A 27516-nucleotide genomic window follows, 5' to 3' on the forward strand; every position below is an offset into this window, starting at 1 on the left:
AACTACACTGGGAGTGTTGTGTACTTGACACGCTTGGCTACCTCGTGGTGGGTTAGTCTTGGCTGACAGCCAAACATTCATCCAGCTGCTCACAGCCCCTCTTCCCAGCAGGACAAGTGTAGGAAGAACTGGAGTGAGAGAGCATGATCATGGGTTAATATAAAATCAGGAATACTGTTTACCAATTACTGTTGCAGACAAAACAAACTTGACTGGAAGAAGATTTATTGCCAATTAAAATAAAAATGTAGTAGCTAGTTTGAGTAGTAGTAAAGAAGAAGACACGTTAAAACAAATTTTCTCCCTTCTTTTCTCAGGCTCAGCTTCATTCCAGACTCCTCTCTCCCTAACCAGCACAGGGAGAATTGAGGGCACAGTCAGTATGTAATAATTTCTCTGCACTGCTTCCTCCTTCTCACACTTTTCCTCTGCTCTGGCATGTCTTTCCCATCGGTTGGAGTTCTTCAGGAAAATGAGCTCTGGTCTGGGCTTATCACAGTTTCTGTGGGTATATCCCTTTGCTCTGGCATGAGTCTTCCAGGGTCTGCAGTGCTCTGCCATGGAGAGCACCTTCTCATCTCTCTCTGGCCCCGGCCGTTCCCTGTTGTTTCTCATCGTTTCTGCTCCCACTTCTCTCTCCGCACAGCATTTTCTGCCCTTTCTTAGCTGTGCTTTCCCAGAGGCACGGCTGGCTTTGCCAAAGGGCTTAGCTGTGTCCGCAATGTCTCCGCTGTGGAGCTGGCAGGAGCCAGCTGTTCCCAAAACGGGAGAGTCCCACACCTCTTCCCACAGAGGCCACCCCGCAGCCTCTGCTCCACCCCCTCCGCCGAAACCTTGCAACACGCAGCTAACAGGAACCTAAAAAGCAGAGTGTAACCCTAGGGAATGAAGCTAACATTAAAAATTAGATTAATTAGGTCAACAGGATGGCAGATAGAACTTAAATATGGAGGCAGCTATGCTGGAAAGGTAATGGAACTATTTCTTCACCTTGCTCTATTCTAAATTAAATTTAACTAATTCGGGAAAGCAACCAAATGTCATTGAAGACTTTCCGTTAACAGACCGTTGCTGTTTAAAAGACAAAAACCAGAAAGAGAGGGCAGAGTGCGCGATCCTTACAAAAGGGATAAAATGGGCAGGCGGCATCACAATGTGCCTCCATCAGCACTCGGGCGACACGCGAGCCTGCTCCCCTCCTTGTCCCGAAGGCGCGGGAAGTTCTATCTTGGCATGACTGTGGGTTTTGAAGGACCATGTCTGCCGAGGGGTTTCCGCCGATCTGACGTGGGGTGCGAGGCGCCAACGCAGCTGTGGCGAAGTTCCAGCGGCATCCCGGAGGAGGCGGCGGCGGCACCGCGGGGCTGCTGCGGGCCCGGACGGGGGCTGTGCGGAGCTGTGCCCGGGCTGTGCCAGGGATGCACCGAGGCTGTGCCGGGGCTGTGCGGAGGCTGTGCCCGGGCTGTGCCAGGGATGTGCTGGGGCTGTGCCCGGGTTCTCGGCCCCGCGCCGTTCCCGAGGTGCCCGGCTCCGGGCGGGAGCGGCGGGCGCGCGCCTCTCCCGGTGCGGCGCGGGGCGGGGCGGAGCGAGGGGCGGGCGGCGCGCGCGGCACGGGAGCGGGGCGGACGGACGGGCGGCCGCAGACGGCGGCGCGTGCGGGGAGGGAGCGGGCTCGGGGCCGCCTTTCCGGCCGCGGCGAGGAGCGCGGGGCTCGCAGCAAGGTGACGGGCTGGGCAGCCTCCCTTTCCCCTTTCCCCCGCCGCTCTCGGGCGGGCGGCTGTCCCGTCTCCCGCCGGCAGCCCCCGGCCGGTTCGGCTCCGCTGTGGGTAACCCTCCTCCCTGCCCGTGTCTCCTCTCGCCCAGATGCTCGCGGCAGCGGCAGCCTTGGTGTGCGTGTGTGCGGCAGCCTGGTGCAGCCCGGCGGCGGCGGCGGCCGGGGGCAGACCGGACAGCGGCAATTTTCTGGACGATAAACAATGGCTCACGACCGTCTCCCAGTACGACAAGGAGGTCGGGCAGTGGAACAAATTCCGAGACGTAAGTTCAGCCTTTCAGCCCTGCAGCCGGCAGCCGCGCCCAGCCCGCTCCCGCTGGTTCTGTTCCTGCAGAGTGTGGGGCATCCCTTGGGGAGCGGGAGCTGGAGTACAGCCTCAACTTTCCCCCTTCTTCCTGAATTTTAATTCTTAATTAATTGCCTGCGGCGCCTCGGCGAGGAGGATGGGAGTCCGGCCGGGCAGCTCCCGGTGCGCTGCCGCCGCCAGCGGCCAGGACCGCTCGGCGTGAGGCGCCCAGCTCGCACCTTCGGGGCCCAGCCCGCACCTTCGGGGCCCAGCCCGCACCTTCGGGGCCCAGCCGCCGGGCTGCGGGAGCCGCTTCCCGCCCTGCGGGGCACCAAGCGATGGAGGGGGAGCGCCGAGTTTATCCTTCCTCCTCCCGTTTCCCGCCCCGCTGCAGGAAGGGATGCGGTGGGGGCGCGGGGCCGGGCCGGGGCAGGGGCTCCCCCCGCGGCCGCTCCGCCGGTGCCGCCCGGGACACAGCCGCCTGCCTCCCTCCCTGGGCAGCGGCGCCGGGCGGCTCCGCCGCGTCTCGCCGTGCCCTGTCAGAAGTGCGGGCAGCGAGGGTGGAGGAGAAGGGCAGCGCTCACGGCCGCGGGGTGCGGTGTCAGGGGCGCGGGGCTGCAGCGCGGCGGTGCGCGGTGTCCGGAGCGCCGTGCTGGGAGCCCGGGAGCGGCAGCCCCAGCCTGACCCGAATCTCATCAGTTACGAAACCTGCCGCTGTAAGGTGGCTCTGTCCTCAGCGTGCTTCGCCTGTGCGCCTAGTTCGGGCTATGTTTGCTGCAAGTTGAGTGAAACACAACCTATTTTCAAAAGCCGTTCACATTTCCCGCAGTGGAAAAGATTTTCTTTAATCATCCTGCGTCCCTTGGCGTTACTTCTAAAAATCCGAATTCCAAGCATGCAAAATAATTTTCTGTTTTCTTTACTGTTTAACCTACTGGATTTCTTTGATTTGGTGTAAAGCATTGATTTGGTTCGCAACTTCCGAGGCAACAGGTTTCTTGTTCTACAGCCTGCTGGCGACTGCAGTTTGCTGTAGCAAACTGAAGTAAATGTCTCCAAGAAGTCTTTTGTTTTGCTGAGACCTGCAGTGTCTTGTGATGCATGTATTTTCTAGCTTTATGTTTGTGTTGCATGTGGGATGCAAACTTGGCTATTTATCTTAAGCAACTAGGAAAGAACTACTAGACTTGTGGGAGAACTTATTTTCCCAATAGTTTAATTAAACAGCGTAATTCTTATGTTCGGGACTGCTTCCAGTCAATAGTCAGATATTTTTGTTTTCCTTGAATATCTTAAAAGAAAAAGCTTAGTTTCACATGAAAAATACCTGTTCAGTATGCTGTGCATTGGGACCTGTGAATTTGGAAAAAAAAACAAAGCTATAGAAATGTTCTAGGATTAAAGGCTGCTGCTAGAAAACTCCAAAATATGTACATCAGTTATGTTTTGTAATTGGGCAAAGTCATTTATGTAAGGACTAACCTGCAAGACTGAGGAAGCTAAGTGCTCTCTAATGCCCGTCTCCTGGGTGCCCACTGACATGTACTGTAATACTGGATATTAGCCAGATAATTTATTCTGTGACAAGTAGGTGTCCCCAGGGGTTTTAAGAGTGACTGCTTTGAGGAAGTAGTGCATACTGATTCTTCTGAGGCAATTTGCAAATCTGCTGGCTTATTTTTACACTGTGTAAGCTTTATAAGGCTGGTGCTTCAATGAAGAGTATGCTTTTATTTCTTGTGCAGAATGCTTATGTGCTATTGATTGGTACCTGGTCTGGAATATTTATTTAATTTTATAAGACTCTCCTTTAAAAGCATAGGCAGCTTAACTGTAAGAGCCTCCCAAAATTGTGTTAATCTAGCTGTACAAGAATGCATTTGGAAAACATATTGTAAGAACACTTATCAATTATCATACTTAAATATAACATGGTGGATAAGTTTTTCCATCCTACATTTTTTTATAATTAGTAAATGTACTAGTATGACTGTAATATGTTGTTTTTGAATTGTGATTAGCAATGTGATCAGTGATTCAGATGTGGCCTCCTGTTAAGGAACAGGACAGCAGCATTTGAAACATATGTAAGGGTAGCTGTCTTGCAGAGTTAAAATCAAGATATGCAAGGTCTGTGTTTGTAATTTAATTCTCTGGTCAGAGTAGGATATTTTTTGCAGGCTTAAATACCCTACAGATGTAAGGGTGAGATGGAATTCTGGTGTGAAAAGAAGTATTTAAAGGCTTAGCTTAAGACTTAACTGACAGGGCTGATTAATGTGAAAGATAATGACCCTGACTTCTGGCTCATTGGCTCAGTTTCTTAAGAGTTTTAGATCATGGTGAGAAAGAACACAGTCATTCAGAAAGGGAACCCTTACAGAACCTGATAGACAAGGATATGATATTTTATTTATAAAAAACCAAAAACCAAGCCAACCCCCAAACCTACCTCTCTTAAGATCCTCTAAAATGTCAGTTTTGTCAGTAATTGTTATTAATATGAGATTATGAGCTAAGATCTTTTCAGTACTTTGTACAGGCAGAACTGTAATTGACTCTTCAATTCTTTTGAAAGATCTTGATCATTCTGACAAATCTGTTGAAAATAATGCAGTAGGTCTAGGCAAGAACTGTGCCTTAACATGTAACAGTGTAACTAGATGTGTGTTAGAGGCTACCTACCTTCCTACTTCTTTTTCTTGTGCAAAAATTGAGAATGGCCTTGTTTTTAAATAGGAGCCTTTCCATCTTAAAAGATGGGGGAGATGGGGTATGTCAAATATCGACTCCCTTAAGTTGTGTGTGCAAGTTAAACATTTTGGGCTCTATACGAGGGTACGTTTATTTTTTGCCTGAAGTGCTGGGGAGGAAGAGTTTTCAACCCCGTCTTTGTGCTGGTGCAGTCCAGTTGCTGAGTAGCTGCAACTATTCACATCTGTCACTGAAATAAGTCTCAGGGTTGATGTGTTTGTTAAGGTTTTCCAAGTTGCCTGGTTGGGCTGCTTCAGCAGCCAGTGGTGTCATGATGCTGAGAGGTTCCAGCCCATGGGAATGTATCCGCTGTTTATTTCAGGCTTAGGAGCTGAGGCTTTTCAGTAGATGTTGTTAGGGGTATCTTCTTCATTCATATTTTGTTACATTGATAATGCTTTGTGGTAATGGTTTTGTCTATGATGATAGCACTAGACATTTGATAAATACATATACATATACTGCAGTTTGTCTGAAAAAAAGATTATTCTTTTTGAAAAATGTGATCGAGAAATGGCATTACATTTATACTCTCCTACTTTGAACAGCTTAAATCTTATCTAGCAAACCTTCATTACTCATAATTCTGTAAACCTGTGGAGAAAAACAGAGTATCAGAATATAGGAATTATTTTTCTGATTACTTTCCAAATAGTGGTAGTGTTTTTAATCCTAGAGCCAAACACAGTGGCTTTGTAATTTAAAATAATTTTGTCTTTTTATATAATTTCTACAGTCAGTTGGGCAAAATTGCGTACAACCATAGTTGGCTGCTATATCACTATGTGAAAATCTTTCAGACTTTCTTTTCCGAAATTTTAATTTTAATTTTTTTAAAATACAATGGAGCAGGATTCTATAGAGTAACTTAGCTTAGCAATTGATATTTGTAAAGTGTATTGTGCATTTGTGTTCATTAAAAAGACTGTATTTTATATGGTAAATTTTACTTGCTGCTGGAAGAGAAATTTTGGGTTCTAACTGGCTTGTTGGTGGTCTATACTTTTTTGTTTTAGAGGTAATAATTTAGGTGATTGATGTATTTTCAAATTCAAGTTGATAAATGAACTCCACAACTCAACTGTGTCATAGTGTTGCTATGAAATAATCGGGCTGGTTGATCATTATAACCAGCTGCGTCATACTACAGTGTTAACTATCATCCCACCATGTTAATACAGTTATCAAGGGTAAAGAAGGTAGAAGAAAATTGAACAGACCATAAAACCAATCAGCTATGAAGAGGAAGTTTGCGCTGGTAGTACTCCTTTTTACTCTGCTTTGAGGTGTTCTCACATTGACCATCAAATATATTGCCTTCTACAAGATGTGGAAAGTTTGGGCAGCTTGTGTTGGCTTCCCAGAGGAGTCTTTTAGAGGTATTTAAAGAGTATGTTTTTTCAGCGTTAGTGAGAACTAAACCTCTGTGTTTGGAAAGGAGATAAATCGAATATTAGGTCTCCATACCAATTCAGTAATAGCCAGCATTAATTATTCCCTTGTCTGTTTTGGAAGTTTAAGGCTTCTCAAAAACAAATACCGCCCCTCAGTTAAGCTCCATGCCACCTGTGCAACTGTTGTGAGGAGAACATCTCTATGTGGATGACAACTACATCTTTGTACAGCTGAGCAAGCCAAAGGCTCTTTTAAAAGGAATTGATTACAAGTTCTTTGCACTTCACTATCATGGGATTACCATGTAAATATTCGGAAGGTTTTCGTGCTCCCAGAGTGGAGTACCAGTAACTTTATTGGAGGAGGACTTCTGTTCAAGATTTTTGCAATGGACAAGAAGCCCTCCTAGTTTATGGAGGATGCTAAATGTGCTTTAGAGAAAGTCAGTATTTAGGGTTGGATAGTGTAGCACTCTTTGTCTTTTCTCCAATTCATGTTAACTCATTAGTTGTGATAAAAGGTTTGGTGGTCTTATTTCTCCAGTACTTTTTATGATTCAGGGGAAACAACCTTATTATTGGGTATGGCAGCTCTTTTCTGATATACATATGTCATGATCATGACATCAGGAGAAAACGGAATTGCAAAGCATGAGAGATGAGCTGCTTCTTTATGTTGCCTTAAGCCTAAATTTAACTAAGATCTTGTAATAACGTAAAATTACTTTTGCAAATAGGGCATTGAATCTTTTCCAGGTCTGTCAGCTGAAACTTAGCAGCACTTCTAAAGTAGTGTCAGTCACTTTTTTCCATGACTTACTTTGTATGATCTGAATTTTATTAATACAGTGAAGGAGGAAAAATTTTGAAGCCTAGGAGGTCAGACAGAAAGAATAAGTATTTTGTACCTTCACCTGTAATTACTGCCTTTGAAATGAAACTAATAAGGACTTGACTGCTCTTTTTTAAACTGTGAAATATGGGAAAGTGTTAGAAATTTGTATTAATTTTAATTAATTAAGGAAATTTAAGAAGCTATTGAATTGTTCATAACTTCTAGATTGAATGTAACAAATTATAATGGGAAAGAGTAATGTAAATCTTAATTTTTCCTGACTTCTGTATTATAGACAAAGGCTTCTAATTTTTAGATTTGCTTTTAATTCATTCTCAAGATTCCTTTTTTCTTTCACATGATTACTTTTCCTGTGGTTTGTTTTTGCTTCCTGCTTGTAGTGCCTAATACTTTTTTCTCTGAAAAGGCAGAGTCTACTTATCTCAAACTATTGTTAACACTGAACTCTTAAATGTCTCTTGGAAGGCATTAGCTTGGAAGCTCTTTATATAGCTAACGTTTAGAAGTTAAGTAAATGGTAATGTGCTTTTCCTTAGATTGGCCTCATAATCTATAGTAAAGCTGATAACATTGTTTCATCTTACCTTTATCTCCTTTCTCTGAAGAATAATCTTTATTTTATATGGCGTAGGTTATTTAGTGGCTATGGATACCCAGTCTTCTCTTGTCTTTCCATTAAATCTTATTGGGATTGACTCTAGCCATCTGTGCTTATTATAGTGTAGTATAAATAGCTTTGTAATACACAAATAGATGGTAACAGTAGCAGAAACTGCATAGGCTATCTTGGCTTTACAATCAGAAGGGAAAGATGCCTAAGAGGTTTTGTAAGGGGTGGCAGAATGTAGAAAGCAGTGGATTGAGCAGAATTAGAATATTTTTAGACTGACGCCATTAATCCTTTCTTCCTATCTCCTCTGCTTCTATTAATTCGTGGTAATTGAAGCATTTGATGTAACTGTCTGCAAAAAAAGAGAACTAATAGCTTGGATTAGTACGTTTGCAAGTGTTGGCCAATTTCTGAGTGTGACTCCTTCGACTGAGTTGAAGCAGTCGTGTGTTGTTTCTGTGTCATGTCCATGTTGTCATGACTCCTGGTGTGTCTGCGTTGTCCCTGCACCCCCTCCCTTCCCTGCATGATATGCTGAAGGAAATAAGAAGATCTTTCAGCAACTGGTTACTTTTTTTGGAACCTAGCTTTAGAGCAACTCCTATGTATTTAAGCATAAGGAAGCTTTTATTCTAACCAAGGTATTTCTGTCCCTTTTCTATTAGTATTGAAAAAGTACTTTAGTAAAATAGCTGTAGTTTTGTTTCATGTTAGTGTTTCAAATGTAGACCTTTCTAAATTTTTTTATATTGATTTTGGAATGGAGTTTCTTCTATTGCTTGTTTTTCTGTTATCCTATTTGTCTTAACTTGACATATTTTAATGTCTTAGAAAACCATAGTGTTTCTTTTTTGCATCTGTAAGCTGCACTGTGCTTAGTGATAAAAATCTTGCCTCTTTGCTTTAGGAACAAATACTATGAAGGCAATGCTAGTAAATGCCAGCATAGGGGATAGTATTAAAAGTTTTTGTGATTTTCATATTTCTTGAAATTTGATTTCTGAAAGAGAAAAGTTAATGGCTAGTTATGTCAGTGATCAGAGCTTCACTGGGCATTCTTACCTAATTTGAACAATCTTTAGTTATTAGATCTTTCTTTTAATGGCTTTTCACTTCTACTGTCCTATTTCACACTGATAGATGATGGTAAGGAAGATTATGTACGAATTAATGATGTAAATAAAAAGGGTGGTGAAGTTTAAGGCAGCAACCTTGGATACAAGGAGAGGTAGAATGAAATTATAACCCATGACAAAACTTTCACATTACAATGAAGATGTGATTTCACTGTTCTGTTACTGTCTTTGCAAGTGGCTGCTTTAACAGGGTAAGAGAATGGGTTTAAGAGATTGAAATCATTCAAACTTGTTGGTATTTTACCACTTCTAGAAAGTATTCTCTTAATATATTTTTATTACAGACTATCCAGTGCTTGACATTTTGCTGCAGAAAATTGTTTTGAACTAATTTTTTATTTTCTCATGTGATACATAATCATTGATTCAGAAGAGACTGTCAGTTTACATCTTGTTCAGTATCTCTCCAAAAAAGTCTGCAAGTCATCAAACAATTTTATGTAGTGAACTTAGACTGGGGCCTACATGCAACTGGAAACAAACTCCTTTGACGTTTTTGAGCTTAGTCTTGATGGTGAAGTTCATTCCAGTTAAATCTTTGTAGCATAGCAGTGAGAAGTACAGAGCTTATTCCTCGTTATATGCTACTGCATGTGAAAAATGATCTGTGTTTTGCCAGCTATTCACTAAAGCAGAGGGAAGCTATTAATGTGAAGAGTGTGGTGATCTATATTTAATGATGCGTATATGTTTGAGGATTTGACAGGACTTGTGTTGGTGACTTCACTTGTGTGGTGACATCACTTTAGGAGAAAATCCAAACAGTGATTCTTAGAAGTGAAAACAATTGATTGGTAGGTAAAGGAGCAGTGGCAAGAATCCATTGTGGCAAGTGGCCTTCCAGCCTTTTGCAACAGAGTAAGTTAACCACTTTGGTTAGATTTAGAAAGTCCATGTCAAGCTCTGAGAACTCTTTGTATTCATAAAGTTTAGGGCCAGAGTAGACGTTGGATTTGACAACATACTTGCCTGTGTATAGTGGCTTATTTATTTATATCTTTACAATATTATATTACACCCAAAAATTCTACTATGGCAAAAGCATTTCAGGTTTCAGGAATCTTTGTGTGCTAGTGGCACAGATTAAAGTTTGCCCTCTAAGGCCTGCACTGTGAGGGAATTAATTAGCTGCAATATACCCAGATGATCTAGGCAAAAGATTTATGCTGTTTTGCACAAGAATAGGAAGAATACCATTTAAATTCATATTGGTCTGATCGGGAGGTGTTTCCTTCTTTGGCCCAAGTATGAAATGACTGGAATGAGTGCTTGATTTTTCTTATGCTAATTTGCTGTTTAAAAGGATTTCTGTTCTACCATCTACATATAATTTTCTTGTGCGCGTTGTCAATAAAAGCCAATTGCGTTTGTGTGAAAAATCACAGTTGATGTTGGAACACAAGCCAATTCAAATCTTAAGGAAGATAGAGAAATGGCTTCAGAATTTACATTAAGATAATCACCAGGAAACATACTTGTCTTAATCTGGTGTTCAAGTCTTTAAGCATATTAAGAAATAGGTAGGCAGTCTTGTTTCCAACATCCAGGAACCAAAAACATGAATGAAGAGTGAAGAGCTCGTACTTAACAAAGCCAGCAAAGGGCTTTCAGATTGCTCACTGTATTAGTGCACAATATTTCATATGTGAACTGGATTAAAGCCCACTAAGTGCGTAACTATTTTTCTAAATCTTACTCAATTTAGCATTTCTCTCCAAAACTGTTAAACGGTTCAATTTATCATACATGTGCTTATTTTTACAGGTGTATATATTTAATTTTAGTTAGGGCTTCTTGGTAGGCAGTTACAAAGTCCTGGTTTGATGAACGCTGGTACTTGGGGCATGAGTGGACAGAATTTCTTTGCACTGTTAAGAAAAAAAGCTCTTATGTTAGAAAAAGAGGCAATCGGTTCCACTTGTTCTACCACTCATATTCATGGGCTCCTCTCAAAGCATGCAGGGATATATGCCCAAAACTGCCTTGTAGTTATGGTAAGTAATGTCTTAGCCAAGTTAAGTGTAACATGATTATGAATCATGAGATTTCTCTCTGAGATCTGCGGGTGTAGTCTCATTAAGATGGAGAGGGAGGGATATGCAGAAGTAGAATTAACTAAGTAAGTTTATATTGAGTGAATAATATAGACATATAAAATCTCAAAACATTTCAATGTTCTTCTCTAGGACTGATTGTGGATTTATAAACTGGGTTCTACGCAGTGGTAGAACTGTGGTTTCAACAAAAGCTACCATACCCTTCTGTCTTTGCATGGTTTTTACGTATGCTGAATGCTTACAATTCCTCTCTTTCCTTTTTTTCATTCCTATGTAAAAGTGAGAGCTTCTTAGGGTGTATGAAACGATCTCTTTTTTTCCTCCAAGTCTTCTAGATTTGGATTGTAGCACAGCTTCTGTAAATAGAAGACATTTTTGAGTAACCTAACTCATTGGAAGACAATAACGTTTTTCCCCCAGAAGGTTTTAAAGTTCTAATATTATAGAGTATTTGATGTCCAGCACATGGAAAAGTTGAGCTGTTGGGTTTTTTTCGTTGTGGTTTTTTTTGTTGTTTTGTTTGTTTTGTTGTTTGTTTTTTTTAATAATAAGTGAATGAGACCATGTGTGTGAGGGCACACATGCTTATGCTAACTGGTACCTCAGATCAATAAAAATGTAAAGTGATTTTATGTTGTCTATCTCTCATTCTGAGGAGCAAAATACCTCACAGAATATTAGAAGTATTTTGTAGGTCCAACCTCACCATGTCTGCAGTTTTATCTTACCATTTGATATCCCACTGATTGCAGATCATTTTTGGAAATATACTGAAGGTGACATGGGTTTAACAATGTTTGTGGTGTGCAGAATGAAATAATTCTGAATTCATGCCTCAGATTTGTGAGGCAGTTATACGCAATAGTTTCAGCTCACTGACTGGAAGAACTACACCTTTTTTTTACATTCCTGTAAATATCACATAAGAACAAGGCAAGTTTTGCTACAAGCATGTAGCGATTGTCAAGAAAGTGTTTGTTTGAACTTCAGCTTCTCCAAGAAAGGTGGGAGAAGTTATAAAAATAATACTTAAAGAAAATGTGAGAAATTATTCTCTGAAGCAAAGCTGATTCTAACAGTGCTTACCTGGTTTTAAAATGTGATAGCATGTTATATAGTTAAGGTTTTAAAAAGATCTTTCTTGTCAAACAGGTACTCCTTTAGCTGGATGGTATAAGGGGATCTTGAATTTTTTTTCTACTGGACTGTGGCTTTCTAGCCTGGTTTGAGTGTAGTTGGACTATTCAACAGCATGAATGTTAGGAAATCTTTTCCCTAAAATATTGTAAATTGCTGTCAAACACTATTAATAATAAAAAATTCATCTGGTTAGTAGTATCTGTTTAGTGCTGCTGCTTCTACAGATATCTATGCTTTTTATTCTAATGCAGATGAAGGCTAGTAATTTGTTTGTGCTTAATTCCCACATACACAGATCCTGTTCTTGCTTAGTTATATCAGAAAGATGGTTTCTTTAATTACTGGGAAAAATAATAGTTGAAGCTAAAATTTCTAGAGCTGTATAATTTTTCACGATATTTATGCAACTGAGTTAAAATATGTCAATGTGCATCATTCATTTATACTGCAATAAAACAAATTTAAGCTTGAAAATTAAGTAGATGTTATTTTCAGATTTGACAAGTGAGTTTTTCAGTTGTTTTAACTTAGGTAGCTGTGGCCAAACAGCTTGCTCATTAGACCAAAAAAACCTGCCAAGAGTAATCAAACATAGGGATGAAACAAAAGATGTGGTGATGTGTTATTTTTTGTCCCATGTTGATCAAGAGAAGTGGTTGATTGAAGGGAAAAGAAGAAAATAATCCTCATAATGCTGAATTAATTACAATTTCAAAGTGATATGTAGGCAGTCAGCCCTATAATGTCTGAATGTTAAAGGAAGTTGTTCAAATAGTGTATTTTTAAGGAGTTTTTCAGGAAATGAAACATTTCTGCTTGAAGGTTTAGGATTGTTTTTTCCATTTTATCAAATCTTCACTATGGGTTTCTCTGGGATGATGCTGTATTAGACTGGGTCTGAACCTGGTTTGCAGGGAGTCTTGTCTAATTGAGGTCACCGAAGATATGTTCACTGATGTTTGCGAGAGGTGGAATTATGCCAGTCTGCTTATTTTAAGTCATTATTTGACCAGTAAGTCTACAAAACAGACTTCTGGATATATTTTGCATCTTTGAAAAATGGAAAGAAAGCAAACTTGAACTGGAGGACAAACTAAGTCATCCATCCAGTAACTCCTATTCATTAGAAAAACCTCTCTAGTGGTCTAAAGTAGTGTAAATACCAAGATTATTGTGTGAGTTGTTTTGGGTTCTTTTGCTTTTATTTTTCTTTTTGCTTCATATATATATACCTATTTTATATATATATATATATATATATATATACATATATATACACACACCTATAGGAGAATTACAAGTTCGTTGCAACTTATGGAGTACGATGAAAACATTGTTTCTTTATTTTGTGAAGTTACTATATTTGACTGGAGATTATCCTTTTCAATAAATTATTTTCCTGAATAAGTTGTTATTCTGCAGCTCTTCCCCCTGCCTCCCCTCTTCAGCTATTTGTGACATGTGGGTACAAAACAATCTTTCAGTTTCACTGACCTGAATCCAGGTATTTCATTTTGGCTAATTCATCTTCAAGGACTTCTGTTTGTGTATTTAAAGTCTGTGTCTGATTCATTTGCTGCATTGCTTCATGGAGTTGTAGGTAGGTGCCTCTGTGCTGCCTTTAAATGCGCTGCTCCTACAGTGAATTGCGGATTGTATGATCACTCTGCTTTCCCCTTTTGCTGAATCACATGTTGCACTGTGCAAAACAATACAGAAAGTCAAGTAAATTGAAGGGTGACAATTATGAAGTAGAAATAAATAAAGTCAGACAAGCACTAAAAAAGCTGCACAGTGCATAGGAAGACAGTATTTCTGAGGCAAGACTTTCATCCTGTATCAGAAAGGCCATTTATATACATAATAATATTGTTAAAAACTAAAGCTGAGTAACTTGTTTTTTCAGAGATTAAAGCATCTATTGCATGGCTTAATTCTGTGGGAAATCACAGGGTTGATGGCAAAACAAAGTACTGGGATTGATTTATACAGTAGTTGTTTCTTTCATCTGATGCTAGAGTAGATTGATCATCTGGCATCATTAATTCTTAGATGTCCCAAGTAAGGTACCAATCTGTAGGCAGAACAAGTCAAAACCAGGTTTAGGTAAGATATACCATTGTATAATTATAACTAAATTTTTTTTAGTTTGTATTTAATCTCTGTTCATATTATGGTATATCCTGCTTATTTCGCTCGTCTTAAGTTCTGTCATACCTTTCTCAGATTTATTTTCTTAAGAAGTTACTCAATTTTTTGATGTTGCTAACATTTGTATTTTTTCCTCATCTTTATTCAGAAATCTGCTAAGCTATTTGTTATTTTCCTTGACCAGGCAACACAGTGGGTTGTTCATGTTCAAATATTTCCACTAAAATAAAAATATTTTATGTCACTTTGCTTTTATGACATTGACCAGAAAATTAGAAATGAGAGTAGGACGAAATGGAAGTCAAAACTTTATTGCTGTTATGTCAGCTGTAGGGATTTGCAGCAAGTACTTTATCCATGTGGATATTTCTTTGACACTGGTCACAGTGATAAATATCCCTTTCTATTCAACATTTACACCAGGTTCACGTCCCTGGTCAATCCCATAAACATCTCAAGTGTTAGTGTTGCTTGGACTCTCCAGGCAAGAACTGGTGATTTTATGTCATTTCTACACCAGTTTATTTTTATGTATTTGGTATAACAGAACTGGAAAAATGGATGAAGAAAGAACTTCCTCCGTTTTCAACCTGGGTCTAAATCATCAAGATCACTCCTGTTTTAAACAGTTAAATGCACAAGACTATAAACTCTGAAACTGAAGGTCAACAGTACCAGCCATCTTTGGGGGGTAGAGTTAGTGAGCATGTAAACTCTCTGCCCTCCCTGAACCTACGTTAGTGGAAACCTGGGCAGTACAGTTGCATTCTATCAGCAGTAGAACATCTTACCTAAAAAAAATGAGTATCAATTGAGATCAGAATTCCAGATCTTACCACTTAGGTCATGAATTTAGAAGAATTTTTCTCATTCTTGTCCTTTCTGACAAGTAGACTGTATAATTCTGGTAGTCTTCCTGCTTTCCTCCTGCAACTTGAAGTTTCCTGAGGAAGGATGTGAGTGAATGGTGAAGTTAATCTGTTACACTTGTGTGTGTTCTGTGAAATTTGACTGTAACTCTAAGATAATGACGTCTTGCTTTTCAAAATACAGTTACTTTCGTATTTTTGACATTTGGTGGGGTTTTTTTTTGTTTTATTTTTAATTTAGAAGGAATTACATGCCTAATTTTTGTTACAAACCGGGGCAGTTTGGCACAGAAAATGTCCTGTAAAAAGTATAGATTGTTTACTGGGAAAAAGGTTTAGGAAGTAATTGAGTTATAGGGGATTAAAAGGAGGTTAAGGGCTTCACTCCAACAACATAAAATTATTAAAGGACTTGATACAGTTATTTACTTTTATATTGCTGTTGTGAGCAATTTTTGGCTTGAGGTGTTACAAACAGGTATTTCTAATGACTGGCTGCCAAATAGATTTGTAGGACAGGGAAGACTCCTGAAATCTTCAAACACTATGTATTAGCTTTCTGAGAAGTTTCAGGGAGATATGTCAAGACTTATGAAACATCAAAATACTTAAGTATTTTGCTAAATATGAAGTAGGATTGTGCCACCCCAATACTTTTGCTTTAAAAGTTAAAAAACCCCACAAATATGAAAAAATATTCTATATTGTCCTTTATTTTACTGTTTCTCACCTAGCTCATTGTCACTGCTCAATTTATGTTGTTTTCTCTCTATTTAGTTTCTTGTACACAGCAATTAAATCAGCATTCTTGGGAGAACGCTTAAGAGCAATTCAGAGGATTTCTAAAGAAAAATTGCTGGTTTATAAATCACATGAGTGTTATTTCATGATTTTTTCTGAGAATGGAGCAGTACAATTTGTGAGCAAATATTCATCCAAAGGCATTTAAGTACCCAGAGTTTTCTTACCTCGGGGATGTCTAGTTACCCTCTATAGGCAGCCTACTCTGTGTGTTGTTTGGAGAAGTGAAATTTATCTGATTCTTTTACTAGATCAGATTCCTAGTTAATTTCTAGGAGTCTGTATTTTACTACACTAAAAATAGCTGTCTTATTTCCTTAAATCACTTAGTAACGTGATGAAAATAAGACTGAGTGCCAAGTCTTAATTTTCACAGCAGCCATTAATGTTTGAACATGTTAAGTGCATCCAGAAATATCGTGATGAAATGGTCAGGTATAAGGATTTGTTAATATAGCATTTAACTATGAAGATTCAATTTTAGTCCAGTACCACTGACCAATACTTGGATAGGTTGAGATCAGTTTTAGAGGGGATCTGACACTGGATTTCTCAGTTGAACCAAACTGATAGTGTAGTCATCCTAGGTAATCACTACTGGGACTGATTTCTGCATACTGAATTTGAATTTCTCTCACATCTTGAGTGCTCTGTGTTCTGTCCAGCCTGTGGCTAATGTAAGCCTGTGAACAAGCTTCCTGTGAAATCACTTGTTGTGATTCCATTGAGTAAGATTATTAATATGTGTTAAGGTCGTTGCTATCTGGTCAGTTTCTTTTTTTTGCTGTTCATTCCAACTGTGTGGGGTTGTTTTTAAATAGATGAAATGACTGAATTGTTTGCTTTTGGCATAGGTAATGCCTTACTGGTGGGTTTGATATGACAATATTACTCGGACGTTTCAGAAAGTTAAGCTCTGCCACTTTGGAAAGATGAATTGTAGCACCAGTTACTTTGACAGCCTAAGTCACATTTCATACACACACAAAAAAGAAATATGATAAATTGTCAAATTACTGTAGTGTCTGAAATGATTTGGTTCTTTTTAAAGAAAATGTTAAAACCACTGGTTTTCTGACCACTGAGACTTGCAACCTTCTTTTAAATTAAGTTTCTCATTAATAATGTAGTATAAGTATCTAAAGCATAGAATTTGTGGGGGGAACTGCTGTACAGGAGCAAATAATGTTAGTAAATATCAGATGTGTGTCAAATATCAGGTGTGTAAAAACATGAAGATTAATTTCTAGGCTGTTATTTGCAGATATAACTATCCTGAGGAAACACTATCCTTTTCAATATTTTAAAATTTATTAAAGAGGAATATACTTCAAGAAACCCAAAATCTTTCCAGTAGTTAAACTAGCTTATCTTATTTGGACATGTTTCAAAATTTTATGTTAAACAGTAAAGCTAAAAGTAAGATTGTGTTCAAATTAAGGGTGGTACTCAGATTCTGAAGCTTCAGCTATGTATCCCATCTTTTTAGTGTACTCTTCTGTGCCTAAAAATTCTACATTTCCTTTATATCTGGACACGAGCCACTTACCCCTTCCTGTGACATAGCTCTTTTAAAGTCAAACGTTTCTGTAACACACAAATCAACAGTTTATTTTGAACACTGGCTTACAATACATGAGTTGCAGAAACTTGCCTTGTTTGTAAAGTTGTTCTTCTGCAGATGTGTTTTTGTTGTAGATCTTTCACAACAACTTGCTGAAGAATAAGCAATAACTAATCAAGAACAGCAGAAATGAAGAGCATGACCTCAATTCTTTGTATCCTAGGGGAGCACTTACTATATGAAAAGTAACTTGAATATCATGAACTATGGGCCAGGTGTCTTTTAGCAGTCAGCTCCTGTAGTTTATGTGCTTGCATTCAGCTAGAGCTGTTACTCTGAAAACACTATCCTGAAATAGATTTTTATGTTTTTTTAGTATCTTGGGAAAGTTTTGTGTTGGTAAGAAATTGTTTCAGGTTCTGTAGGGCTGTTGATGAATTCAACAGAAGATGAAAGTAGCTTTTAAATTGAACGCGTGGAGAAAGCACTCAGTTTCTAGATAGAAAATAGCCCTATCCAGTGGGGTTTCTGTATAGTTTTTTTTTTTGTAAAATGTGGACTCTTTGACGTAAAATTAATTATTTTCACCATATCTGATGATTTTCACTGAAAGTTTGAAACTGTAAACAGTCAATTGTCTTCATTCAGTCTTTTTTTTTTTTTGGGTAGGAAGTGAAGTTAGAGAAACCTCGTATGGAAAGTTAGTTGCATACTCATGGACTTGTAGTATGAACTGTTGCACAGCGCTATCTGTGAGGAAAAAAAAAACCACCAGAAGTACTGCTTATATGTGAAAGGTTCTCATGGGTTTTAGTGAATTCAAGATAGAGCTCTGATCTAAGAACAAAAATGGTGTACTCTTATCACAGTATTAAAAAAACCCCTCTAAAATACCTGATGAAAACAAAATGTGTGATGTGTTGCTATGTATGAGTGCTGTTAGGCACTTTCAGTTCTTACAGTTGTTTCACAATACTACAATTTATTTGTGGTCAGTGCATTTCTTGGCTATTTCTGTTAGCACCTTACTGCCCCATATCACTGATTTGGAATGAAAGTGTGATACTGCAGTGTGGTTTCACAATAGGCAGTGTATTTCTTGATGGATTTTGGTGATTGATTATATCCAGAGATATATGTGGTTCTTAGCTTGTATTTTAAAAATGCCTAAATGAACCCAAATGACTAAGCAACAAAGAAGCAGCAACTTGCTGCATATAATTAAGTTTTCTTGTTATTAAGTTACCATTTAGATTTGGTTGCTTGGTGAATAATTCTTTAACATACCTAGTCTATTTAAAAGGACAAAATAAATATGCTGGTTTTAAGGAGTAATTTCATGTACTTTACATCTTCATATATTTTCGTGTTTGTTTTTATCGGTCTGCAACAATGTTTTTCATATTTTTGTGTCTTGTGTTTACTTTCATGTTGTTTTACTAGATAACTAATAGAACAAAAGAAGCTGAATGCTTCTCTAGGGGAAACAGGAAAATAAAATGTTGGTATATATACAACAAGCACTTGAAGGATATTCTCACTGATGTAAAAAATTATAGCAATCGTATGGTAAATTCTTCAGAGCTGGATTTTTAAAGCCAGTGTTAGGTGTTTTGGATTTATTTAGGCACAAAAGAGCAGGGCAAATATGTGGCTGTTTGCAGGAGGAGCAAGTTGTTGGTTTTTTTTTAGTGTGTGCATACATATTCATGTGGTGGAATTTTTTGGTATATAATTCCTTTGACTGTTAACTGTAGGTCTGAGACATTAATATTCTTCTCTGTTTTTAGGGTGCAAGAAGAAAAAAATGAGGCCGGATGCTCGTTTTGCATCTTCTGTAATTCTAATTGCAGAGCTAAGCTTGAGGAAAGGGTGGTGTAGGTTCTTTCTATTGTGTATCTTGCCATATATCATGTGGCATAAATTAAGTTAGTAGGAAAATTAATAGCTTTTTTATTTGTTTGGTTTTGTTGGGTTTTTTCTTTCTCTTGCAGTCAAAAACTGTAAGTTTGCATTGTTTTATTTTAAGAGGACTCTTGCAAAAGTACTGACTTATTAAGTTTGTCGTGTGTACAATTAAACCTTTTGTCTCATATAGAAATACTTCATTTAAGTTGGGTATGTTAGGAAGACTTAAATCAGTTTATCATAAATCAATAGCGTGTTATCCTTACTGTATCAATTATAGCGAGTAAAGAGAGAACCTTGGAATTACTTTTCTCTCCAAATAAAATTGGAAGATCTTACTAAAACTCCCTATTATTTGCTTAAAAAAGTATTTGTCATCAGGGCATCTGTCAATCCTGTGGGTATTAATTTCTACCGAGCACTTTTTCTATCAGTGGTAGAAATACATCTTTGAGTTTCTTGTTGAAGAGTTACAGAAACAGGTAATATTTTTCTGAAGCAGGAGCAATCTTGTGAATTGAGTCCTGATTACAAAATTGCTATCAACAACTGATAGATGTATATGATGATTAATGTAAAATAAGTATGTATAGAGAACAAATGCTTTAGCTGTTCCTTTTGGTATCTCCCTGTGGAGAGACTAAAGGTGCATCTCCGTGACAAAATGCTCTCAAGAGATACGTGTAACAAATGAGGCTATGTAAGTAATAATAGTATAGAAATAGCGCAGCTCTAGTAATGCAGGGTATTAAGCAAGCAAGTTTATCCTGTTTCTGAGCAATGCCTAGAAAAGCAATATATGTTCACACTTTCAGTGATTTTGAATACTTTCAGGTATTTGAATTTGGTGTGCAGAGGTGATTTGAATGGATCTGTGTGGTACTTTGAACAACATGTGTAGTTTTACACATTTTGTGTAAAAGTGCTTAAGTGCCTTTGTATAGAGTAGCTTAATATAAACCTAATTTTTACCACCTCCAAGTGAAAACTTAATGCAGAACACTTAGCAAGCTTGCTTTAGGCAGGAGTTGGTCCATTGAGCTTATTTTTGAACAGCGACTAAACAATTGTATGTATTGTGGCTAGCAGGATATGTATTACTGCTACTTTCTGAAACCAAAAAATGTCCAGTGGCAATGTTGTAAAAGTAGGTTGTAAAAGACTGAAAATCACTGCTATTATCAAAAAGGTTCCAAATATATTTAGCTTACTCATTTTTAAACCTGAAACTTGAAAAAATGTTTTGTTGGTGTCTTAATTTTTTTGACTTGGTAACTAAATTTTAATTCAAATTGAAAAGAAAGGGTTTTTTTAAAGAATGTATTTGACACATTTCAGATACGCTTTTTTCTTTCAGTAATGCTTCAGAGCTCTCCAAATGCTTATGAGTATCAGACAAAGAGCCCATGCAGATCAGGGGCTCTGTTTACTAATGCTAATCATAAATCAGCTAGACTGCTACAGAGATTTTGATATTTCAGCTGGGATTTAATTCAGGACGCCCTGGAAGTTAGAAGTGACTATTTTTTTGGTTTTCAGAGTACACGTTTTCTTTGACTCATTTTATTCCACCAACTGAAGTAGGCATGAGAGGAGGAAAGAGTCCTTAATCTGTGGGAAAATTTAGTTAGGTATTTTTTTGACCATGGTTGACCTCACTTCTGAGGTAAAAAAGAAGAGCAAAGAGAAGGATTAAACAGAGAGGAAAATAAGTGTACATACCCCAAAAACTTTAAAGTAGAAGGGAGAGGGGTTTTTCCTTCTCAGTTTCTGACAGTGATTGGAGAGAGGTGTAAACTTCAAACTGAGTGAGAGCATTGTTTGAGATGTTCATATCCTCTGCTACATATACACGTAATATTTGAGTAATTTGCCTGTTAAGCTTCAAAATGGGAGCAGCCTTTTCCTATTGATGTGTTTCTTCAAGGTTCTCAAAGATAAAGCAGCCTAAGGGAAAATAGACGTGTTCGAATACTATTAGAGGTGTAATTTAATTTGCTTAGGGCTATTGCATTTCCCCTTTTCCTGTAAGGATAAATGAGGAGCTTGACCCCAAAATACCAAAATAGAAGACCACAGTTAGGAAAAAGTACACGATTGAGATTGGGTATTGTTTTCTCTCTTCCATGACACTTTATGATTATAAGAGTATTTATGACAAGCTTAAGACTCCTCAAGTGTGTATATAATAGTCTTGATGTAATTTATGTTAAAATAAGGAGGTATTAGTTAATATTACAGTAGCCTTTCTACTTTGTTAACTGTGTTCCTGTACATTAGACTCTGTTTTCTGGTTATCATTATGAACTATTTGGAAATGGAGGAATTAGTAAGACATTTTTAAGGCTTTTAAGCCTTTCAGCATTGATTAGTGTGACAGTTGGAGAGAGAAAAATTTTGCTAAAGCTTTATCTCCTGAAAGGTCATCCCTTTTCCACATAATTTGAGCTGTAATTAAAAGGAAGAGTTGTTTAAAAGGAGAATGAGCTTAATGGATACTACACTTGTTTGAAAGGGCAAATCTGCTGTGAGTAAAAATTCTTCTTCTTAAGTGCCTGAGTTTCTTTCTCAAGAGGTGTTTCTTCACTTTTCCTCCTTGTATGAGCCTTTTAAAACTATACCTGAGCTTCTTTCTCCCTCCATCTGAATCACTAAGGATACAGTCCAGGCAGGAGTAAATTGCTAACATTATCATCAGAGGAATGAAAAATCTTCAAGCTCTAAATGACCATGTTATTTTTTACTGACTGGCTGTTACCATCTGTGCCTTAAATCAGATCATGTGGTATGTGCAAGGTCTGTGCTCTGTCCCTGCACATCTCTAACCCCGGTATCTTGGCCTGAAAGTGTGCACATCATACAGCTGCAAATAGTAAATACTTGACTTCCTTTAGCAATACCAAGATAGGAAGATTTGACCAATGTTTCTGTCTTTCCTGCACTTGTATTTTTTCCCTGTTTCCCTCCCTATCTTTTGCATGTTAATTTTTTTTGGTCATTTACATGATCACACATGGCAATGGTCAGTTGGCAGAAATATGTCAAATTTTCCAGTGCTGAATAATTCTTACTAGGATTGCTCTAGATAATTTTCACTGTAGATTATTATTACTCTACAATAATTTGTTGTCTTTCTTCATAGTTATGAATGTAGTCATGGAGGAGTTTTACTTTAATCTGAATGTCAATTGCCTGAAAGCTTCATGCATTTTTTTGTGCTAGAGTGCAAGAAAGAGTCCTGTGATAAGGCAAGAGGAGATTTTAATTTTTATTTCAGAAAAGTTTTGGTAGAAGAAATAGAAATGAAGAAAAAAGCTATTCTTTTCTATAACACATCATGACTTCTGTCATAATTTGTATCTTTGCCGTCGGGATACAAATCCTTAGAAGCTGAGAAAATGCAAAGAACCAGTTCAAGACAAGTTTTGGTAACAAGAATGCTACATCTCAAGGATGTCAGGATATTGTGCAATTCCTCAAGAATAGACATCACCTTAATAGTGGAAAGATTTTTAGAATCTTCTTTTTATAATTCACATGTATTTATGTATTCATTTTTCTGTCGAAATTGTTACTAGGCAAGAAACAAAATGAGGATATAACTTCTATGGCTTTTGTTGAAATAAGAAGACTATTCAGTGCCTGGACACTTACCTTGGTTCCTTAAACAACCAGGAATTTCTTTCTCTGTATTTTCCTTAGCTGATTTCTATCCTTATATTTCAGCTATTTCTGTTTTTCAACTCTTGTAAATTATGAATATTATTTTCATGAGCACCTGAGGTAAGACATTAATTTGTCTTTCCTTAGGAATAGAATGTAAATTAGGTATTACTGTGTTACTGGTGGAGATAATGAATTGTTTTGCCTAGAAGAATATCAACATTAAAGATTTTTCAACATTTTTTTCAGAGAAAAAAACCCAGATGTAAATGAACCATTTTTGCTAGCTTGCAGAAAACCAATTCTGATGAAAGTTGAATCAACTGTGATAGTAATTTATTGTTTCTTATTGTGTGGAGTTGCTTAATTTTCCAGCCTAAAACTGCTACCTAGATTTAAAATGCCATGGTATTGCAGCTGGAAAGGAAAATAAAAAGTGCTAACTAAAAGCATTTTCCCCTTTCCATTTTTTCTGAAATAGACACTTTTGGAAAAGTAGTGTTGTCTTTTTGGGTAAATTTTACAAAACAAGAAAAGTTTCTTTTTTGTACGTTGTCCAGGTAAAGCACTGCTGGGTTTGTGTGTCAGGTGATAATCAGGGTTTCCATGCTTGGCCAAATAACTACTGAGAAGTGGAATGGTTATTCAGAAAGTGAAGCTGGGACTCCTCTTGCCTAACTGCACTAGTGTAGAAGCTTAGCAGAAGCATGTTCTCTGCGGACTTATTTTTTATGGTAAGTGGAAACAGATGTCTGCTTTAAATATTTTTTTTGGTTGTGATTTTGCGTGTGACATATCTTCCTTTCAAAATGGTTACCTTTTTCTGTCACGAAGGCTCTTTGTCCTAGATGCTTTGCTCAAATGGAAAAGTTGATTTTGAATTGCTAAAATTAGGTACAACTAGTCTCCAGTTTTAGGTGTTTTGTACAAGTTGATGGAAAGACAGATTTTTTATTCTGTAAATTCTGCCTGTGAAGAGTAAAGTATTGAACCTGCATGTAAAAGAGGTATTTTATGTGTAGATTATTTTATTTTTACAGTATGGCATTATGGTGCTAAAAGAAGTTGAAAAACTTTAACCCTGACATGTATAGCTGTTATGTAGTTAATAAAAATGTAATGATTTTGTTTCAACATTCTTCTACTTAAGATCACGTTTGAGGTTATTCTGTAAGAATGAAATAGAGTTATCACCTACAGGAACTCTTCTAGATTTTTTTTTTCTATCCTTTGATGTTCAGTAAAGTTGTTGATGAATTGATTTACCTCATAAACATTTAATACCTTTTAATGACCACACCTATGTTAGAGAAGATACATTATATCCTTTTAATCAATTGTTTCTAATTTTTTTTCACAGAAGTGTCTGACCTTCAGATTAGCTTGTTATATGTGAAATATTGCAATGTGTTATATATGCGATGGAGGACTGATAAAGGGCATGGCCTGAAATTCTTGGAGGTATTTGGAGTACTTAAGTGTGCTGTGGGTTAGTCCTTGAAGACCGTGCTGATTAATGCACTCTGGATATGAATGTCTCAAAACATTCTTTCCCTTGCCCCACGTGAGCTGTGTTACAGTACTTTCTCTGAAGGAGGCATAGGCGTATATATTTTGTCAAAAATTCCATTTTTGCAGTAGTGCTGCAGTCTGCAGAGTGGGTGTTGGTTTCTCCAGGGAGCTACAGCAAGAACATTCTTAGGTGTGCTGTAGTTTGTTAAGGAAGAGTAGCTTTGTAGCTTGAATTGCTCTTCTGTCACTCAACTAACCACATCCATTTATATTCTGTAGTTTCAGGGAGAACCTTCAAACCTGCTCATCAGCGTAATGAATTGAAGGATCAGTAGTAAATTCTGAAGAGGAAATGAGAACAGATAAGGCCAGCATTTAAAAAAAACCTTAACTTCATAAATTTTGTGACAAGAATACAAATAAAAGATAAAATATACAGATATATCCATGCATAAGAAAGCCAGAAAGGAGAAAAGGAGAAAAAACTGTAAACAAGAAACGAAGTAAATGAAACAGCTTTTTGTATACTAGCTGCCATACTCCAGTTATCTAGGGATGCATTATATAGTATTTATAAAGTTCCTACTGTTCGTACAAAAAAAATGGTGAAATCTGTAGGCTTTGCACTGCAACTGTTTGTTTCTGAGTAAAAAGAAAAAAAAAAGAGAATTGCACAGTGCATTGAACTACCTATACAAAGATGAAAGCTTGAAATTTTAGACCAAATTGCCCCAAACATTGAAAAAAATAGATGTCGTGACTATTTCACCATGTTTTCTGATACAAAGCAGCTTTCACTGCAGATTTTTTTTCTTGTCCTACATAGCTTTAGCCTGAGAGGCAATGAGAGTTCAAAGTATGAGTTTTCTGAAAGTAGAGTGTTAAGTAAGGGACTTTGTTTTAGGAAGGGGGATGGGAGTGAAGGCAGAGGCATCAGGCTAAGGATGGGGTTTGGTGCCTTATTAACACCTGAAACATCTCGATTAAAAACATTCTTTCTCCTTCAGCCAAAGTAGAAGAGGGGGGCGTGAGTAGTTGTTTTAGCAAACATTCAGTGGTTTGAATTTATTTTTCTAGCTAGTCAAAAAGTCTTTTGTTATGGACTATAAGAATGCTTTAGCTTATAAAATTAAAGTGATTTTGGGCAACAGGATATACTCAGGAAGATATGCTGGAAAGATGAATCCAAAGTAGACTGCATTATATGTAAAATGTAAAATAATTTTTAAGAGTAATTTGAGTGCATTAAATGGAAGCTTTGCTTAATGGAGTTAAAATGAGTGAAGAAATTTTGAACAGCTGGGAGTAAGTGCTGTTTTAAATACAAAATATTGCTTTTATACATTCATGTAATTTAAAATTGGTGCTCTATATTGATCAGATAAATTAAGATGTTGGTATGATCAATGATTTTGTGTTTAAAAGCAAAGGATAATTGGCACTGTACACTGCAGGAAAACCTAAGAGTTTACTTTTTATTTCTTTAGTGTTTCTTTCAGATGAACTTAGATATGGAAGGGTACCTTTGGTCCCAGGCTTGCTAAGCTGGTGAAGAGAGCTTTTGAACTAAAGTTGCTGGGAAAGGGGAACTGCACCCCCCTCTTAACACTTTGATATCAGAGCTATAGGAGAAGCCAGAGGCTGGAGAGACTATGCAGAGCAACTGGAGAGGACCTCAAGGGCAGCACAAAAGAATTCCAGCCAGGAAGTCAACTGACTTACATAGGGGCCCAGCTCAAATGCCTCTATGCTAGTGCACGCAGCATAGAATTAAACTGAGTTAAATGTGTGCACACCTGCAGGGCTGTGATCTTCTTGGCATTACAGAGATGTTTTTTGTTGGCACCTATGACTGGAGTGTTGGAATGGAAAGATACAAGCTTTAGGAAGATAAGGGAGGGGAGATGGGGAAGGGGTGTCTCTTTCTGTGTCCATGACCATCTGGAGTGCATGGAGCTCCACTTGGGGACAGATGAGGAGTTGACTGAGAGTTTATGGGTCAGGATTAGAGGGAGGGCAGGAACAGGTAACATTGTAGTGGGGGGCTGCTACAGGGATCCTGACTGGAAGGACCCTCTATGGACAGAGTTGTGTCATTTTAACAAACCCTGGCTCCCACGCAGGACTTCAACCAACCCAATACCTGTTGGGCATAAGCATACCAGGAGGTTCCTGAAATGTGTTGATGACAGTTTTCTTCTCCAAATGATAGGGGACCCAATGAGGAAAGGTGCTCTGCTGAGCCTTGTTCTCAGCTACAGGGAGGATCTGATGGGGAGTGTGAATCTGAAGGGTGATGTTGGCTGCAGTGACCATGAAGTGGTTCAAGATCCTTAGGGCAATGAGGAAGATGCACAGCAAGCTCGCTACCCTGGACTTCAGGAGAGCAGAGCTGGCCCTCTTTAGAGATGTGGTTGGCATAGTACCTTGGGATAAAGCCCTGGAGGGAAGAGGATCCCAAGAAATCTGATTGATATTCAAGGACCACATCATCCAAGGTCAGGAGCAATGCATCCCAACAAAGAAAAATTCGGGCAAAATCACTGAGAGGCCTGCATGGATGAACAGATTGTTCCTTGGTAAACTTAAACACAAAAAGGAAGCCTGCAGAGGGTCGATGCAGGGATAAATAGCCTGGGAAGAAAACAGAAATTCTCTGAAGAGTCGGAGATCAGGTGAGGAAAGCTGAAGTCCTGATAAATTTAAATCTGACTAGGGACATCAAGGGCAACAGGAAAATCTGTCACTGATAAAAGCCAAGAGAAAGTGTCCATTCTTTCAGGAAGGAAACAGGGAAACAGGTCACACGGGATATGAAGAAGACTACTCCACAACTTTCATGCCTCAGTCTTCACTGGCAAGTGTGCCAGTCACACTGGCCTGAGTTGCAGGATGCAAAAGCAGAGACTGGAAGAATTAAGAACTACCCACTGTAGAAGATCAGATATGAGGCTATCTAAAGAAGCTGAGGGTCCATGGGACCTGATGAGATACAAGTGGGTCCATGGGAACCATCCAAGGAAGTGGCAAAGCCACTACCC

The 27516-nt window shown here is 38.4% G+C and overlaps 1 protein-coding gene across 3 annotated transcripts in view; it reads left to right on the plus strand.

Moving 5' to 3' along the window:
• Window positions 1-1832: 1832 nt before the first annotated feature.
• SPOCK3 (SPARC (osteonectin), cwcv and kazal like domains proteoglycan 3) overlaps window positions 1833-27516 on the plus strand; it is a 164080-nt gene continuing 138396 nt past the window's right edge. For all 3 annotated transcript variants that reach the window (XM_014878569.2, XM_088163626.1, XM_088163625.1), the window contains exon 1: window positions 1833-2037. In XM_014878569.2, coding sequence (XP_014734055.2) covers window positions 1864-2037 — 174 coding nt within the window. In that variant the 5' untranslated portion in view covers window positions 1833-1863. The remainder of the gene's footprint in view (window positions 2038-27516) is intronic.

This window comes from Sturnus vulgaris, chromosome 4 (genome assembly GCF_052056855.1).
Source record: "Sturnus vulgaris isolate bStuVul1 chromosome 4, bStuVul1.hap1, whole genome shotgun sequence".
Lineage (NCBI taxonomy): Eukaryota > Metazoa > Chordata > Aves > Passeriformes > Sturnidae > Sturnus > Sturnus vulgaris.